Below are 19690 nucleotides of genomic sequence, written 5' to 3' on the forward strand. Positions count from 1 at the left end.
GCAACAAGAAAAATGTTCACTCTAATTATGAACTCTTCTCCATAATTTTTCCTAAGAACTACTTGCTCTGATTATTACTAGGATGCTTGAATATGATCTATGGCAAGTGTTATGCAATGCTGTGTATTCTGCAGCATACCTGCAGATCTGTAAATGTACTATAGCATCAAGAGAACAGGGAAAAATAGCAAATGTATGCACTAAGAGAGAAAGGCAAAGAGCACAAGGCACCATGGTCTTCATGATAAACTGGCTGTATAGTGACATAAAACATTTCACACAAGTCAGGAGTAATGAGAAAACTGCTCCCTCTTGAGGAATACTATTAACTTTACCAAGTTCACTTTGTCTTAACATAATTTCACCAGTGTATTTACAAGCTTGAAATGTATATTGCTTAGTTCCTTCATAATGGCAAGGCTGAACAATCCTGCCACCCAACACACTTCATTTTTATTTCCTAGAGGAACTTTAAAATAATCTTTCTAAACCTGTGTTAAACATTAGTCTTTTAATAATGCCATTTGATTTTTAATGTAACCAAATTTTTTGTAATACGATGTTTTGTAATACAATCTAATAGTAAATAGGACACTCTACTGCCTCAGTTACTAAAAAGCTGTAAAATGAATTGTTTTTACAGTTTTGTTTTAAAGAGAAAAAGTACAACTATTAAATTTTGCTTAAAATCCTATGAAACTTAACTTCTAGGTGGTTTACCTTGATTACAATCAATAACATTGCAAAATTCCCTGACGTTGTTTTCATTGATTTCAGCTTGCTTTCTTTCAATAAATGCGGATATTCTTCTGTCAATCTATAAACAAGTATATTTTAACAATGTAAACACAGTAAGACTTTTAAAAGTAATGTCTCCCGCTTGACCCCCAGAATTTCTTACTTCTGCTTTTCCAGCCTTTATTTGAACTACTTCTGGATCAAAATGGATTTGTGTCTTTTTCACATCTCCTAAATCACAATCTTTGTGCTTTTCTTCCTCTTGCCAGTCACTAGTGGGAAATACGGCATTTAGTTCATTCTTGCTCCCTGCTTCTATTTTTCCTATCTCTTCAATAGCAGCTGAATTTTCCTCTTTAATGACAGGCTGAAGTTTCGCTAAAAAAGGCTGAGAAGAACACAATTCTATCAGCTGGGGTTCAAACGAAACAAAATTAGTTATACATTTAATATATTTTTATAAATTTCTAAACAATGAAATATGTAATATCAATTACTAAAAATAAAAAGTTGACACAAAAGGATACATAAGTTTGGTCACATACAGTTTTCCACTACTCTGACCATTAACCTTTAGTATGAATTTGTTTTTTAAAAAGAAAAAGAAAGAAAACCAAAAGAAATTTAAAATTTTCTTTGAGGAAATCAATCAGTCACTCATCTTTTATTTTGTGCCAAATCAAAACCTTAAGCCTGTGGTACCAATGTCACTTAATTGACATGTCATTTAGATGCCTCCTCTGAATACTGAGGCTTAGCATTTTCCCTCTTTCACAGGACAGCCAGCCTTCCCTAAGCAAAGCCCCAGTTATCACTGTAGCACTGGAGACTCTTCACTTGAAACTGCAGTTGACCAAAATGAATGATCAAGCAGGACATGACATGTATAGGCGTTACGCTGAGTGAACACTCAGGCTTTTTCTGACATGGCAAGCTATCTTTCTGGGTCATGAAATTAAATTTTACTAAGAAAATGAACAAGAAAAAACTAAAGATTTATATCTGAAAACAGAGGTCTACCACTAAACTAGAGGGGAGAAAGCCTTGTTGTATAATATAAATTATATTACTTATTTCTCCCACTGTGTTCCTCTGCCACAATTAGGTTTCATTTGAGTTCTACAACTCATTTCCCTGCCCTTTAAAAACAGGGTTAACTAGTACTTTTAACATGAATCACAGAGTTAAGTTTTCCCACAAAATTTTCCCACTGAATAGAGGGCTGAAAATTAATGCCTACTCCAGTAGTCAAAACACACCAACACTTAAACCAATATTCTAATTACTTTTTTCATAGCCACAATTTTGCTTTCACTGTTTGATATATCAAATACTACTCTTTTGAAATGTTAACACTTTAATTCACTGTAAAGTGACCAATCTAAACAGTTTTACTTATTTTTTTGACGTCATATTTTACATGTTGATTAAACTGAAACATACATCAATTATAATTGCAGAAACGTTCAATTAGAACCCAGTCAGGCCATAATATTGATCAGTTATTGAACTGAAATATTAAAAAAATAACAATACTAGTATAAATAATTCAATATTGACTTCTAATACCAAGGCTGAATTATTTCAAACTGCTAAGAAAAGGTAAAATAGTGACTGGCTACTTACTAAGATAAGACATTAATGTCACAGAAATTACTTTCTTTTTAAAAACTATGCTGAAACTGTTTAATTGCAATAGACACTCCAGGATGTGTCATGCTGGGATAATGCCACTTCTTGAACCACTGAAAGCACTCCATGAGCCTCCAAACTCACCCAAGGCATGGAATCATTATCATAGCATGACACACACCTGCCGTGTCTTATTGCTTAATTATAACCCACCATAGATGGAACTGTATTGAATTTTCGGTGCAAGTCTAGAATTGAATAGAACTGTACTCATTCAGTCTCATACCCACATCGGCTTATTGGGCTATATTCCTGTAACTCTCCTCATCACTACTGAAATTAACAGATTTAGATCCAATCTGGATGTAAGTAATCTTCTGTTGATAACACTGTTAATATAGTATTAAGATAGAACCGACAAATATACACGCAACTACTTAACCACAATTAATTTCTATCTGTGATATCAAGTTAAATTTCTAACAAGAAATTTACCTGTAAATATAAAATGTGTTGCTCAAGTGCTCTAAAGAGCAGTGCAGGCTGGAATGCCGAGAGGCTCTGGAGCTTGTCCCAATCGATTGTAATTTTCACCACATCATCTTTGAGGTTAAGCTTCAAAGGGGCAAACCAGCAACATCACAAAAATTACACGATTAAGCTGTATATCTGGGATTGTCACAAAAATAAGATTTCTATGAAGTAACACATGCTTATCAAAGTTATCAAGTTTTTAATGATACATTAAAATGCTCTGCCTCGTTACATTTTAAAAGGCCATGAAGATGCAGCATTTCATAAAACACAAAATGACATTTTAAATTTAATGGATTCTTAGGTCTGTGTAATGGGACCATCTTAGAGGTGAAACTATCTATGAAAGATTAAAAAAAAAGGGGGCACTTCAGCATCTAAATACCTTTGGATAAGATCCAAACATGCTTGCCTTACTCAGAATCCTACCACTTCCAGCTCAGACATTAAACAGAGAAGGTTCAACTATTTTATGAAGGTTCTAATATGCACATTTCTGTTAAATATGTATACAAATACATATGTGAAATATATCATGACACGTCATCATTCTGACGTTTTCTTAATAATGTTTTTATTATTTTCAACTCAACCATTTTAAAAAATAATTTAAATATCCAAGTTATTCATTCATGTAAAATCTAGGGATAAGAGGCAAAATGTTTATCTACAAATAAAAATTAAACTGTTATTCAGTTATGGAAGTCTGAAACTGAAAAAAAAAAAAAACCCTCCTCCATTCTAGTGAAACAATTTGGAAGACAGTGGACTGTCTGGTATTTTTGCTAAATAGTATATTCTAGTAAGATATGAGGTTTCATTACATGTGTATTTCTTATCAGTTGGTGATAAATCAGAACAAAATCATATCCAAAAAACTAAGAATCTGATATAAAACTAGTATTAACATCAGTGAAAATTCTAGAGAGCCACTATCTGCAGTAACTGAATAAAAGTGAACCCCCATAAACATCTCTAGAGATGTAGCTATAGCACAATAGGAAAATAATATTCCAAAATAGAATGAAGTTAATTATATTTTATTTTTCAGAATAATTTGCTGAAAATGAGTCACATATTCTAAAAAAGACACATGTTGTATAAGTTCAAATACAAATCTCATGAGTTGCAATTACAATAAAACAAAAACATGAATCACTGTACAAAGAAAGTGATCTCTGTAACAGGCAACATACTGAATAAACACTACATGACAGAAATTTACTGTCCTTCGAACATGAAACCAGACGCATTTAAAGTCCGAGTCAGACAAATGTAAAGCATATGAAATTTTAGGTTGGCTGTTATGATTTTACATTAAGATTAATGCATTTAATGCAACTGATATTACTTTAATGCCTACAACATATATTATGTATAAAAATAACCCAGTACTATACTTCTACAGTACACTAAGAACTCTAAAACTGATTATGGCGAATTTAGGAATGTAGCCTGCGGAAAAGCAAGTAAACCTTCAGCAATGAAAACTACCATATTTTCCTAGAGGAAATAGCCCACAGAAAATAAACTTTAATGTTTAGATCACATTCTTATTTCAATTCAGCAGACTTAAGTCAGCATTTAAGTATAATTACAAGATTCTTGGTCTTTTAGGAAAAACACATAAAAGTGTTATAAATTAATTTTAAAATGAATCCAATATATCCAACTATTTATAGTCAACAAATTGCCTATCAGTCATATGTATTCTTTGCATTTTTAACCTATCGATCTTCGAATAGTAAACCATTCACTCAAAATTCTCTATTAGTATGCTATTAATTATTCATTTTTAGTAGAAAGTTAATATAAAATCCACGTTAACACTAAGTTAGCTGTGTAAAATGAGCCATTCAGAAGCAATTAGAAAAGGTTAAATTAGTAAACTTTGCAATTTGAAGTAGAAAATACTTTTTAATCAGTCAATTTTATACCTCTATTGAGGCAATCATGCATTGTATCTTCCTGTTAAGGAGATAATATTGAAGGAAAAACATAATGATACTTTAGGATGAACATAGGCAAATTACTGTATAACATGCATTTTAAAAATGCTTTATATGTACTGCAAAAGGAAATACTGACTTTGTGGGGTCAATTTTGTAATTATATATTCTGACTTTCATTTCAATGCATCTCCAAAGTACAGAGTATTACCCAAATGATTAGTATTTACTTGAGGAAACAATCTTACTTTTAATACTTCTATAGATGGCGCCTTCATTGTGCCACTGTAAAATCAAGGATATTTACTCTAAACATTTTTGACAGTTGACATATGTAAAACTCAATCACTTCTATATTGGACCTTTAAAATACCAGAATGTTTAAAAATTTTTAAGTGAGTTAAACTTAGTATGTAAAATATTTAAGGGACATTTAAATCATAATCATTTCCCAATTTAGTTTTTAAAACTTCTGCAAATAAGAGGTGAGCATAATTATTTTCTATACTGACATTAGAATATGAGTAAGCTTAAAAGTTACAATTGTTCATACCATAAAAAAATTCTTTAACTTTCAAACGATTTAAAGGTCTGAGATTTTTACGACTGAAAAATTAATAGGGATCAAAAGCTCCCAAATAATAAAAAAAATTTTTTTTTGTAAGACTTTGGCAAATAACTGAGTTTGAAAGTTGTCTTTTAGGATATTCTGTTAATAATTGCTTCTTACGAAAACAACAATAACAAAAAACAAAACCCAAAATAACTATAAAAAAGACTGATTTTCCATTCACTTGAGGCTTTTAATAATTGTTAATAATGAACCATATGTTCTATTTTCACAGAAACTATCTTTGACATAAATGCCTGCAATGTCCATTAAATGCAGTAGTACTGGCTTCAGAACAAACTAAGAAATAGTTCGTGTAAGATAAAAAAGTATTTTTTAAAGCAGGGAAAATTTTTGTTTCTCATTTAACAACTCCTTTGTTGTATCATGAAATGAAATACTGTTTTCATCTAAAAGAGCGTAGAGCACAGTTCAAAAAAAACCAGTTTCACATTTCTGCAAAAGCGATTTATCAGCTAGTTAAACTAGCTAGTAAACGTCAGTTCTTAAGCAATCTGAATCGGCCTGGGTAACTCATGCAATTTTACACTACAAATTAACTTTTAGATTAATTCCTTTTACTTTTCTTCCCGTTTCAAAGGATAACAGATACAACGGACACGAAGAAAACAAGAATAAACAAAACCAAGTGACTCATATGAGCAAATCACCCCAAAAAGGAAAAGAGGGCACTTTTCCAAAAACCTTAGGCCATATTGACCAACCAATTCTATAAAATATATGCTGGAGGAAAAAAAGACCCTGACACCAGGGAGCCCCCGAATTCCTCAACAGAAACTTCTGTGCATTCATTCTCTACAAGTGTGCTCCTCTCGGAGTCAGTTTTCTCTTAGGGTGTCCCACTCTCTTCTAGCGATGAGAGCTGCAAGGTAATCTAGTCGGCAACTCGTAGCGAACTAAAGCAGTACAACCATCCTCCTCACTTAGATCTGAAGCCACTAGGCCTGGGCTTCTCCCCCGGCCTCAGCTACGCAGTGGCCTAGTCGCACACACTGGCAGGGCACTGGCAGGGCACTGGCAGGGCACGGTTGCTCCCCCTCCACTGGAGCAATAAACGGTGGAGAGGCTGGATGGGTCTCCTGCGCCCAAAAGCCCACTCACCTGTCCAGCCAAGGTGTGCAGGGAGCGAAAGATTTCACACAGTACCTCTCGGGAGACGTTGGGGCTGCAGCTTTGCTCTAGGCTCCTGTCATTGCTGTTTGGGCAACTCAGATCCGTGGCAGCAGCCATGACACCTTCGCTAGAGGCCCCTAACACTACCAAGGAACAATTACAACCGCACCCCCACCACGCTTTTGTCGCTTCGGGATGACGTAACCATCCAGCGTCTTCTTTAGAGCAAGGCTTTAAAATCCCACCCTCTGTTATATGACTGACAAGCACGAGCCCCAACCAGGTGCAGCGATATCGTGGCGCGGAGGAAGCGGGTGTTTCTTGACTAGCGGAAGACTATATGCTGTATTGAGACTGTAGATTAAGATACTGGTGTGGTAAGAATTAGCAAACATTATTAAACCTTTCTTGACTTCTAGATGTTAGTTGTGAGTGTTCGTAGAGAAAACTTATAGTTAAATTTTACAGTTCGAACCCTCAATTAAAAGTCGAAATTTTAACGTGGCGGCTTGCTGGGCAAGATTGGAGGGGTGCCCACACCATCCTAAATATTAGAAAACTCTTTCACACAGAATTGTCATAATTGGATAGAACATTTTCATCCTTACAATGTTGTTTGACACACATTCAGTGTTCATTTTTCATGCGAGGAGAGGAGGATGTAAAAAATATAAAGGTGCTTTGTTATGTCTCATTATACTATCAATGAAATGAGATTAATGGCATTACGCAGCCTGCAAAATAGTTTAGGTAGTTTCAAAGGTTAAAACTGGTTCAAAGTGAAATAATGTCAGTATGAATCCAACAGGAATTTAAACCAAGTAATTTCATATTACAATCTTTGAAATTAAAAGAACATAAAACAAAACTGGCTATTATTTACCAAATACCTTTACTATATTTAAAGTCCTTTGTAAGATTTTAGTCAGATTCTTAAGCACTAAAACAGGTAACTGAAAAAAAATGTAAGAAAAAATTTTAGTGTTGGTCACTTTCAGAAATTTAGAGGTCAGGTACAAGGGATTTAAAACTTCATTGTAATAACTTGAGAATCCGTTTACAGTAGAGAAAGCAAAGGCGGAAACTTGCACCAAGTATAGATTTTAAGCAGGCTGAGTGAAAGGCAGCAATAAAGCAGCAAGGAACTGTAATAAGGGCAATAAGGATTAGATTTAAAAAAACAAAAAACCAAAACAAACCTTTGACCTGTCCCTAGGGAGGCTCTTAATTAGCTTTTCATTTCCAAAGGCATAGAGATCATCCGGCTTGACTGGATCTTGAGAAATCTTGTCTCTTCCCTTGTTCACACCAAGATTTGAGTACATAGCTGCAAGTACAGCCCAGAAATAAGAATACTTCACAATAGCGAGTTCCAAATTGAGCAACCCTCAACCATTAAAACTACTTATCCTCATAGTTAATGAAAATTCACAATTCTTTGCATAGTATATATTCTTTGCATCTGGTTCTCTTATTATTGGAGGACAATTGTGATGTGTTAGCTAAAAGTTTTGTTTCTGTACTAAATTAGTTACTAGTTCCAGATCATTTTTCATCAAGATGTGAGAATTTTTTCAGATATACAGGACACTAGTATGTAATACGTTTGAGAATGTGCTTTTTACATTAAAAGATACCATATTTACTATTTGTAAGTACAGTAAATTACAAAAGTGCTGCTCATTCATTTCTTTGCCACCACTGATTTTGAAATTACATGTTTTACTTGATCCCTTAACCCTAACAATTAACTGATATAATAATACATATATATATTCTGTGATCTTTAATTCAATATTCAGATATGTGTTTGTATCATAGTATTGCTTACTTAGATGAAACTGAAAAAAGTTTTTAACTTTCATGTATTATTTCTTATTTCTAGTGACCATCTTTCCTTCCTTCCTTTTTGGTGGTACTGGGGATTGGATCCAGGGCTACATCCTGAGCCCTTTTTATTTTTTTATTTTGAGACAGGGCCTTGATAAGCTGCTGAGGCTGGGCTTGGATTTGCAATCCTCTGATCTCATCCTCTTCAGTAGGTGGGATTACAAATTACATCACCACATCAGTTTATAATAGAAAACCCTGTTTTAAATAAAAGAATGTATAGGCTGGAAAGATGTGGATTCTTTTGGGCAAATCCCAAATAGGAATTTATATATATATATATACACACACACACACACATATATATATATATAGCAAAAATATAATAAAGGCTGAAATTTAGAAATAAAATAATTTTCTTTTTATAGAAAACTAATTATAGTTTATGAACTGGGTTGCTGAAAAGTCTGCCTAGCAGAAATGGTGTTACTGTTGGCATTAGCAACAGAGTTAGAAAATACCATATTGCAAGTTTATGCCAAAAATCACTTCAGAAAATAGAAACTATAAATGAAGTCTAATCTACGTCCCTTATCAACAAAAATATACTTTATGTTGAGCTTTAAAGGGACAACATAAATAATCCACTGCTCAGCAAAATGCCTGAGGTATTTTGTATGACATGATAATACAAAATTTTGACAATATGTATTGAATATAACACAAATATATTTTAATGCAGAAAAGAGGTATGGGGAAGATTTTCATCTCTAGCTTTTCATCACCTGTGGCGTAAGTCCAAAATTCCTTAACAATGACATTAAGACTTTTCCCTTTATCTGGCCTTTGCCTAAATTTCCAAACTCACTTTTTTTTAGACAAACCTTTTGCTCCTGAGGCTGTTTTTAATCTCTTCATAATTGTATTTTTTTCTCCATGGTTTTTTTTTTTTTAAATATTCTTTGCCTGTTACCTGCTTGCAAAAACTTCTTTTCATCTTCACATTCCATTTAGGAAGTCATCTAGGAAGTTGTTCCTTGTATTCCTTAAAATACCAAATCATGTCTATTACTGTCTTTGGGGTAACAGATCCAAAGTGCTCAATTTTTCAAATGTATAAATATTTCTAGCCTCTAATACCATTCTTGTGAATGATACATATAGAAGTTAATTATACCTAAAAAATGCCAAGTGCTGGTTGGCATTGGAGACACAAAGATAAACAAGACAATAGTAAAAAGTGGCTAAGCAAACTTTTCTTGAAGTTTGTTCTGCTAAATACTAGTCCTATAGGATGCTCTTGGTTAAAAAGTTATATTACTAAATAAGGTGATACACACTCAGTCACCTTATCTTTGACAAAGACACCAAATTTGTTCACTGGAAGAAAGAAAGCCTCTTTAATAACTGGTACTGGAAAAGCTGGCTTTCCACATGCTGAAGACTAAAACTAGACTCAAGCCTATCACCATGCACTAAAGTCCAGATGGATCAAAGATCTAATACAGAAACACTGAAACTTCTACAAGAGAAAATAGGTCTTAATCTTGAAGGTATAGGCAGAGACTTTGTGAACAAAACCCAGACCTCATGAGACATACAACAAAGAATCGACAAATGAGACCTCACCTGTTAAAAAGCTTTTGTACAGCAAAAGAAATCAAAAGACTGAAAAGACAACCTATAGAGTGGGAAAAATTATAGTCAGTTGTCCCTTAAAGAACTTATATGCAAAACATATAAAGAATTTTAAAAAGTCAGGCCCCTCAAATTCAAAGATCCAGTCCAAAAATGGCCATTTGAGATGAATACACACTTCTCAGATGAAGAAATACAAGTGGCAAATAAATGGGAATACATGAAAAAACATTCAGGATCACTTGTTATTTGAGAGATGCAAATTAAAGAAACACAGAGATTCAAGCTCACTCCGAAAAGAATGTCTGCCATCAAGAAATCAACCAATAACAAATGCTGGTGGGGATGTGGGGAAAAAGGAACCCTTCTCCATTGTTGGTGGGAGTATAGACTCTGTGGAAGTCAGTGTGGATATTCCTGTGGACCTCCTTTAGAGGAGCTATTCCCCTTCTGGGTATCTCCCCAGAAATAAAAACATCACAGCGATATATGTACTCCATGTTTATAGCAGCACAATTTGTAATAGCTAAATCTTGGAAACAAATGCCCATTACCTGAGGAATGGATAGAAAAGATGGTTTTTTAAAAATATAATGAAGTCCTGAAGATAAACTTGAGACTTTTATTAAGTAAATGGATTCAATTTGAGACCATACATATCAATGAAATAATTCAGACTAATATGTGTAAACATCATATTGTCTCACTAGTGCGAGAAACTAAATGAGTAAGATCCAAAAATGTACAATAGACATTGTGAAATGAGAAGAAACTGTTCAATAGAAAAGAGAAATTGTTGGGGAGAAGAAGAAAGGAAAGAAGAGCAAAAGGGAAAAATATATATATACACAATATAGTTAAGATTGTTATACATGAGTTTCTCTTAGTTCATTGAAAAGATTTGGGCTAGTATTATTTGGATGATATATCATGCATATATCATGTACTTTTAGTACTATGAAGGTAGCAGTCAATACATGATATATTATTGTTAGTCTCATTATTAATTTGATGTGAAACTCTTATTTCTATTTTTCTTCTCTTTAAAATAAAAAATAAAGGGCCAGGGATTTAGCTCAGTGGCATAAACACCTGCCTGAAAAGTGCAAGGTCGTGAATTTGATCACCAGTACCAAAAAATAAAAATAAATAAATAAAAATTTTTAAAAGGTGGTATAACTACAATAATTTGTTACTTTACTACATGCTCAAAAGCTATGGGGTTGATCATGGACAAGAATGTCAAAACTATGAGCCAAAATAAGCCTTTTATCTTTACAATTATCACAAGCATTTGGTTATAGTGAGTGTAAAATTAATGTGATATATGAATAATCCTGTGTTATGAATATTTATTGTGATCAGTAGTACATTGGACAGGCTTGTAGCCTAGGAGCAATAGGCCAGCCAATATAGTTTAAGTGTGTAGTATTGAATAAATACATTCTATAATGTGTACACAATCATAAAATCACCTAACAGCATATTTTTTAGCAACCCTATCCTTAAGAAACAACTAAATGGAATTGAATTCTAAAAGAAAAATGGGGTAAGGAAATATTTCAAGAGATGATGAATTTCCAAAACTAATGAAGTACATTAAACTGCAGATCCAAAAAGGTTGGAGAACTTTAATATTAGTTATAAACTATTATGTGAAAAGTTATTCCCAAATTGAACGATTTTAAACAACAAAACCTCCTTTTCTCCCTGCCTCCTATTTTTCCTCTCACTTTTTATAGTTTTGGGATTGAATCCAGGGCCTTGATATTGAGCTACATCCCTAGCATTTATTCATTGATTTTATTTTTGTGATACTGAAGGTTGAAAATAGGACCTTCACACTGAACTACATCCCTAACCTCCTTTAAAATTTTTTTTTGAAATAAGGGTCCCAGACCTTTTTATTTTCTTTGAAGCAGGGTCTTGCCTAAGTTGCTGTGTTGTCCATTGCGGGCTTGAACTTGTGACCTTCCTTACTCAGACTTCCAGTTTGGGATTGTAGGCATTCACTCCCATTCTTCACCAACTAACATTTCTTATGTCACAGCTTTTGTGGGTTGGAAATTAAGGAATGGATTTGCTTGGTGATTCTTTCATTCACTCTGGAAAAACCCAGAAAGACATAAGCTATAATACTTTTAGGACTCATTCTCTCAAGTAACTATGGTTATTTCCATCTGGTTGTATTTATTTATTTACCTTGTTTATTTTAAAGAGAATAAAACAAAAATGAAACAAAACAAAATGAGAATGATATTGGCAAAAACAAGACAGTAGAAAATCCACAATAGTTACCTTATTGCATATTGTGATCCTTTAAGTAGATGCTCAGAATACCAGTTTTAGGTCTGCAAAGTCAATCAAACACTACAAGCAGTTCTTTACTTTGGTTGCTATCATTTCCGTCTATATTCATTCTTATTCAGTCTTCAGAATCAGCCAGTTGTTTGGGATGGGGAGAGTCTTCTCTCCCTGCTCACGTGCTGGCTGATCCCTGGGCAGGGCACCATTTCCTGATTCTCTCCTGGCTGGCTCCACTGTTGGTAGTGTATCTGCTGCTTCCTTTGATTGTATTTTTTTAAAAACAAATCACTATATCTAGCTTACAGTCAAAAGGGAAATTAGATTCCCCATTTCCATTTCAAAATTGAAGGAGAAATAAAGATTTGTAAAAGAAAAAAGGATTTATTACATATGTATATGCAATTTGATAATTGTAATACATCATGCAATCAATGAAAGATAAACCTCAGATGATCATTTCAAATAGATGCACAAAAAACTTTTGACAAAATTCAACATCCTTCAAGACGAAAACTCTGAACAAATTAGATATGGAAGGAGGATTGTTCCCCAGCGAAAATAAAGGCTATATATGACAAACCCATAAGCCATTATCATATGGACTGGGGAAAAAATAAAACTATTTCTTCTAAGATGTGGAAGACGAGAGTGTCAGTCCTACCACCGTTATTTAGTACAGTACTAGATGTTTTAGAAGAGCAATTATGCAAGAGAAACAAAAAGCATACGAATAGGAAAGGAGGATAAGTACTTTAGTGTACCTCTAATGCCAATACCCCTCAAACTCTTTAATGAAATTGAAAGGAAACGAGTATTGCCAAACTCAGTCCTGGAAGCTTGGATTACCTTGATTCCAAAACCTGACAACTCACTAAAAAAGAAAACTACAGGCCAAACTTTTTAATGAATGTAGATGCAAAGATTCTCAACAGGATCCTGACAAAGAGAATGCAAAATACAAGAAAAAAAAGTCTACATAATAACCAAGTAGGCTTCATTCAAAATTCTAGGAAATTAATCTATTTGGATAAGTTAACCAGCCTTCTATATCCTATTTAACAACACAAAGAGATTCATGATTCTTTTTATTCTTGAGGATCATTGAATTTCCTGGATATAATTCTAATCAGTTTTGGAAATTTAAAATTTTATTTCTTCAAATAACTTTTTTCACCTGCTTTCTCTTTTGCTTTTTAAACTCCAACAACATGTATTTTTAGACTACTTGATATTGCCTTTGATATCTATTGATTTTTCTATTTGTGCTTCATTTTGGATAGCATCAATTGCTCTGTGGTCAAGTTCACGGATACTTTCTATTGAAGTATTTAAGCTGCTCTAAATCCTGCCCAGTGTACTTTTTATCTCTAATACTGTGCTTCTCTAGAAACTGCATTTGAATTTTATTTATCTGTTTCATTGTTCTCTTTGTTATGTTCACTATTCTTCATATTTTCTTGAATATATATAAAATACTTATTTTAAATACATCATTTCTTATTTCTGTTTCTGTTGGATGATTTTTCTTATATTTTTCTGATTTGGGGTTGATTAATGTTTTGCATTGTTGATTTCTAAGTTTTGATATATTTATTTAAATAGCATTTTATTCTGATATTCAAGTAAGTTACATATAATTCATTGGATGCTTTCAGAATTGCTGTAAACTTTTGTTATGACATGCCAAGAACAACCTTAGCTCAAGATTAATTTAGCCCCAGAGTTAAGGTAATCCTTAGCAGAATATACTAAATCTATGCCTCATTAGTAAGAGACTTTTCCTTATTAGTGGTAGCACAAATCCACATGTGTATTAGTTCTTTCTATTACTTTTCAGCATTAGGGTACTTTCTTCTCACTGCCCAAAGACTCAAGAGAATCCCTCTGGTAGTATCCAGAGCTCTCTTTGTAGAGCTCCCTTTTCTCTGGTTCTATTGCCTGCTCAAATCCTGATTACTGCTACCTTAACTCAGTGACATGACCAGATTTTATTTACATTTCACTTCCATGATCTGAAGCTTGGAAATTTGCTTGTACATAGTAAATTCATGCAATTATAGGAGTCAGCATAGTTGTTTTCTTTTTCTAAGAGTCACAGTCCTGGCTTCCTGTTTGCTATAATTTAAATATGGCTTGTCCCCCTGCCAGCAAAGAAGTTTTGTCTCCATGAGGAGGTATTAAGGTGGAGGAAACTTATAAGTGTAACTCTAGGAAAGTAATTGGATCATGATGGTTCTACTTTCATAAATAGATTAATTAATTCTTCTTGGGGCGGGGGAGAGGCAGATCTAGTGGAAGTGGATTACTTCCCATGAATGGAGGTGGTTATAGTAAGCCTGACATCTTCCCATCTCTTGCTTCCTGTCTCATTGTACAAGGTTTTCTGCCTGGGCTGCTGCCACTCTCATGTACATGTTCACTATTGTGACGACACCCTTACCAGAGCTGAAAAAATGCTCATGTCATGCTCTTGAACATGCAGAGCTATGAGCTAAATAAACCTCATTATAAGTACTTCACTTTGGTTTTTTTAAAAAAATAGCAATAGCAAACAGATTAAGATACTGCAAATCCTTTCTTTTTGTTTTTCTTGTTTCTTTCTAGTTTAAGTTGGAGGATAAATCTGGACCCTGTTATCTCATTCTTGTGTGAAAATGAAAGTCTATCATTACTTTTTTGTTTGGTTTTTATTAATCCCTGTTTGCAATACATAATTATCAGATTCATTGTGGGGAGTTGTACATACACATAACACATCTTTTGTTAGGCCTTTTTATTACTTTATAGTGCATGAACTGATTGTGACACTTTTCATAGGTTAATATCCTTCCAGAGTTGAGAAAGCCAATTTCTTGCTAACCTGCTGGAACCCTTAGTGCTACATTTTCATAGAGTTTCAAAGAGAGAGTGTTAATCAAAGCACAGACAATTCCCTAACACCTGATAATTCCTCTACCTCTAATTTTCTGTTGTTCCAAAAAGTTCATTCTTTCACTCTGAATTAGCATAACTGAAAAAGATGGTTTTCATATCCTTTTGTTCCAGAACTATAATTGCAAATCCACTTCCTTAAACATCTTAAAGATCGTGGATATTAAACTTTCTGTATTCTTATGTCTGACAATTTGTATTCTCATCACCCTTCTTAATCACCCTTCAGTGAGTTTGACTTCGCAAAGATTTCTGCATTCACTGTTTTTAAATTTTTCTTCAGTACTTTGAGGGTATTTTTCTGTTTTTTTCTAGAACTCAATTGCTACTGACAAGAAATCTGATGGCAGCATTTTCTCATTCCTCATAAGAGTCTTGTATTTTCTCATGGGAGTGTGATGGATTTATCTTAGTTTTCACAAGTTGCATCATGAGTTTTGATACAGAGTTTCATAAATCCAGTTGCCTGTCACTGGGAAGTAGTACATCTCCAAAATGTATTTCATCTCAGTGGTTAATATGTTGTGTATCATGATCTTAAAAGAATGGCAAAAATGTTACTCAAAGTTCAGTAATATCTCAGTTTACAAACTTAATTAGTTTTATGATATTGGGGAAGATGGTTGCATTTATGTGGGGAAGATGACTGTGGTCATACTTGTCATCAGATGTGGAGTTTGAAAAACAAGCAAATTTTGCTGAATGCTTTTGCTTGTGAACCAAATTGTTTGCACACAGAGGATTTGTGAATTGAGGTATTATTGTACAAGTCATAGACAAAAATGACTCACTCTTACAAAGAACCAAGGCACAAAACTTATGTTCAATGATAAAAAAAGCAACTAGTAGTAAAAATGAAACCAAATATCATATATCTTAAAACATTTTTGAAACAATGGAATACAAATTTGGGTAATTATTTTAACTTCTCCCTACTTCTTCATTTATCTGTCTTGAAATTTTGTTTTATTTTTATAGAAGAGTGCTTTTATATTTTCTTTAACAATGTCTACTTGTATAATCTTAAAATACAAATGAAAAAGTTTGAAAAACAATTAACGATAAAAAATTTCATCTCCTTGAGTCAAGGATGTTTTTGTTTGTTTGATTTAAAATTTAATTAGTATAGACTTGGTTTTTTACAAAAAATGATGAGATTTCCCATAAATCCTCTGCCTCCACATATGCATAACCTATTCTATTTATCAACATCCCTCACCAGAAAAACACATATGTTAAAAAGTGACTGAACTGCATTAACATGACATAATCACCTGAAGTTCATGGTTAACATTATAGCCCCTTCTTGGCATTGTGATTTCTGTGAGTTTGGACAACTATGTAATGATATGTATCTACTATTGTAATATCAGAATATTTTCTTTGTCCTAAAACCTCTGTTATATGAGTTAATCACTCTCTGCATTCATATGTATCTTTTTAAAATTAATTTTGCTTAGAATTTAACAATGAACACATGGGTCTTGTTTTTAATTTCTGGGAAATTGTTAATTATTCTCAATATGCCACCATTCTCTTTATTCTTTTCTCCTGATATAACCTAAATGTCTCAACACTTATTTTATACTTTATATCTTGGTACCAGAATATTTCTTCAGATACATCTTCCAGCCCATTAACTTTCATTTTGTCTGTATTTATAGGAGTACTGTGTTCATGAACACTTTTTGTTGTGAACAGTTTGATTTGCACATAGAAGCATTTGACACAATTTTGTTTCTGTTTGTGAACTTTGCATCAAGTGTTGAGTATGACTGTGGCTCTCTTTCCTGCACAAACAAGAACTTGGCCATCTTTTCCAGAACTGTGGAATGAATTGAATTCATGAACTGAGGTACCAATGTCATTTTCTATTTGTCTATTTTCTGAGTTTTTAAAATTTCAAATATAGCTTTTATTTTCCATATGATGTCATATTATTTTTCTTAACTACTTTTCTTATTTCATCACTTTATACTTTTGCTTGCTTATTGATTTCCTTCTTTATCCTCTAAAGATATTAAAAACACTCATTTAAAAGCCTTATTCAGGAGAAAATGATGCTATTTGTTTAATATATTTCTGTTTTTGTATCATTGACTGACTTCTTTTTTGACTGTGAAGTAATCTCTGACTTTGAAAATACCTTTTTAAATTTTTTTTTATTTTAAAGAGAATAAAACATTAGAGGACAGAACAAAGCAAATCAGAACAGAACAATGTAAGCAACACAGCACTTCATAACAAGACAACCAGATATTAACAGTAGCTACCATAATGTCTGAAAATATCTTGATTAAAAGTTTTTTTCACCCCAAAGAATTGTGACAACTCACAGGTTTCTCCCACTGGATTTGAGTGTATATCTCATAGTAGTAAGATGGTAGCATTTTATTAGCATACATATTTGGATTTCTGCCAATACTGATGTTTTAATTTTGACTTCTGTTATAGTTAGATGGGAGCATGTTACTGAGTTTTGATCAATGGAATTGATGTGCATCATTTCCAGGTTATATCCCTGAAACCTCTCATGTGGTTCTCTGTATTCTCTCTTGCTTGTCTGCTGACAAGATATGGAGAATTCAAGACAGGACTTTGAGGCAAAGGAAAGCCAGAGCTATCATATTAGGAGTTCTTATTCTGAAATCTACAGACTACCAAAAGAATTTATGTATGGAAATCAGGGAGTCCATAAACCTAACTATGGAACAACAAGAACAAATCACAGATTTATTCCTATCAAACTTTATCTGAAATTAGAACTTAGAAATGTGAGAGAATAACCGTGTGTTTAGTCTATTATTTTAGCCATCTTTTCATTACTGTAATGAACACCTGAGATTATCAATTTATAAAAAGAAAACATTTACCTTGGTTTACAATGTTAGACGTCTCAGTCCATGATCGGTGGCCCTCTTGCTTTGCGCTTGTGATGAAGTAGCATGTTGTGGCAGGAGCATGTAGGAACGTAAAACTACTCACTTTGTGACTGAGACAAAAAGGAGGGGAAGAGAAAGGGGTCAGTGTCCCAGATGCCCATGGGAAGTAGTAGTTCCAGGGACCTGAAAACCTCTGAAAACCTGAAAACTGGGCCCCACTGCTTAAAGTGCTACCTCCTCCCAACAATGCCACTCTGAGGAGCAATCCTTTAACACACAGACCTTCAGGGCACATCTACCAAGGCCTACCCTATGTGTATATTGTATCTTTTACTATATCAATATTGTGCAATATGAGGTATGTTAAAAAATACAACGAATACTTAAATTTTAAAAAATGTATTACTAAAAAAGACAGATTAATTAATCCCCATAAAAGTACTTCCTTCTTTGAACACATCCCATCAATGCACTTTCTGAAGCAGTTTTGGAAGTTTTCCTTCATGAGTGTCCTTAGTTCTTTCTCCTGGCTCCCTGGATGTGCTGAATTGATGTAAAACATTTACCTTTCATGGTTATTTTGACTTGAGGAAGAGTTAGAAGTCACGTGGTACCAGATCTGGTGAACAAGTTTAATGAGAATACAAAATATTTTTACAAGCCTGCCTTTCTGTTGGATGGCATTCAGCAGTAGCATTCCTTGTATATTTGATCACATTCACCAACTGTCTTAGAAAATGGGAGTAATAGTGTGGTAGATGTTCAAAACAAGGATTATTTTGAAGGAGATTAATGGCACTGTGTCTTTTATTGTAATACATCATTTAAATTTAAATGATAATATTTTGCTCAGTCCTTATAAATGACTGTAAGGAGAAGTCTGGCTATCATGTAGTGAACATGATGTTCTCTCTGGCCTGTCATTCTCTCTTTACACCACTGGCTAAGAGCACAGAAGAATACAGAAGAATACAGGAGGCATATGAGAGATACAGCTTTATGTGAGAACCTAAAGTTGCCAACATAATACTTTAACTTTGTCCAGATGCAACTATAGAAGTAACTCCTGTATACATATCCAGGAGACAAGCTCAGTTTCAGGTCTGCTTTTTCTCTTTGTATTGATTCCTCAGATCTCTATCCAGATTTTCTTTAGAATGGGTAAATGTTACATTAAGACAATTTCCATTATCACATACCTTACTTACTACGATACAATGTAGCATGTTGTAGATATCTTACTTCTCCGGGGAGCATTTCCTTGTCCCTTTTTTCTCAGATGTGGCCTAGAACCTCAGCACACTTTATAGACCCCTGACCTTCTCGATTCCTGTAACTTAATGTTACACATCAGTTTGAGCAGAGCACTTGCTTTGAGGCTCTCACTGGCAATTCAATTAAGAGAGTATAGGTTAATTTTTCTCTAAATGTGTAGGTTGTCTTTGATTCACCTTTGCATATTTGAATCTGCAGATTATTTAAATATGTATTTAAATACATTTTAA

At 33.5% G+C, this 19690-nt stretch overlaps 1 protein-coding gene and 1 long non-coding RNA gene across 8 annotated transcripts in view; one reads left to right on the top strand and one right to left on the bottom strand.

Annotated features, from left to right (window-relative positions):
• Positions 1-6796, bottom strand: part of Mbip (MAP3K12 binding inhibitory protein 1) — a 69680-nt gene extending 62884 nt beyond the window's left edge. For 3 of the 5 annotated variants that reach the window (XR_010046719.1, XM_063246675.1, XM_005004525.4), the window contains exons 1-4: positions 6586-6796; positions 2866-2985; positions 902-1126; positions 721-817 (exon numbers count right to left, since the gene is read on the bottom strand). Coding sequence is in view for 4 of the 5 variants with exons in the window: in XM_063246675.1 (XP_063102745.1) it covers positions 721-817; positions 902-1126; positions 2866-2985; positions 6586-6714 (571 nt within the window). In the remaining variant the exon portion in view is untranslated. Of the gene's footprint in view, positions 1-720; positions 818-901; positions 1127-2865; positions 2986-5101; positions 5139-6585 lie in introns of all 5 variants that reach the window. The other 2 variants (XM_013154690.2, XM_003471893.5) reach the window with 2 other exon arrangements.
• Positions 6797-6867: 71 nt separating this feature from the next.
• LOC111757380 (uncharacterized) overlaps positions 6868-19690 on the top strand; it is a 153161-nt gene continuing 140338 nt past the window's right edge. For all 3 annotated transcript variants that reach the window (XR_010046725.1, XR_002791743.2, XR_010046723.1), the window contains exon 1: positions 6868-6974. This is a non-coding gene — a long non-coding RNA (uncharacterized LOC111757380). The remainder of the gene's footprint in view (positions 6975-19690) is intronic.

Source organism: Cavia porcellus, unplaced genomic scaffold (assembly GCF_034190915.1).
Source record: "Cavia porcellus strain 051 isolate PalLab524CR breed Dunkin Hartley unplaced genomic scaffold, mCavPor4.1 scaffold_1, whole genome shotgun sequence".
Classification (NCBI taxonomy): domain Eukaryota; kingdom Metazoa; phylum Chordata; class Mammalia; order Rodentia; family Caviidae; genus Cavia; species Cavia porcellus.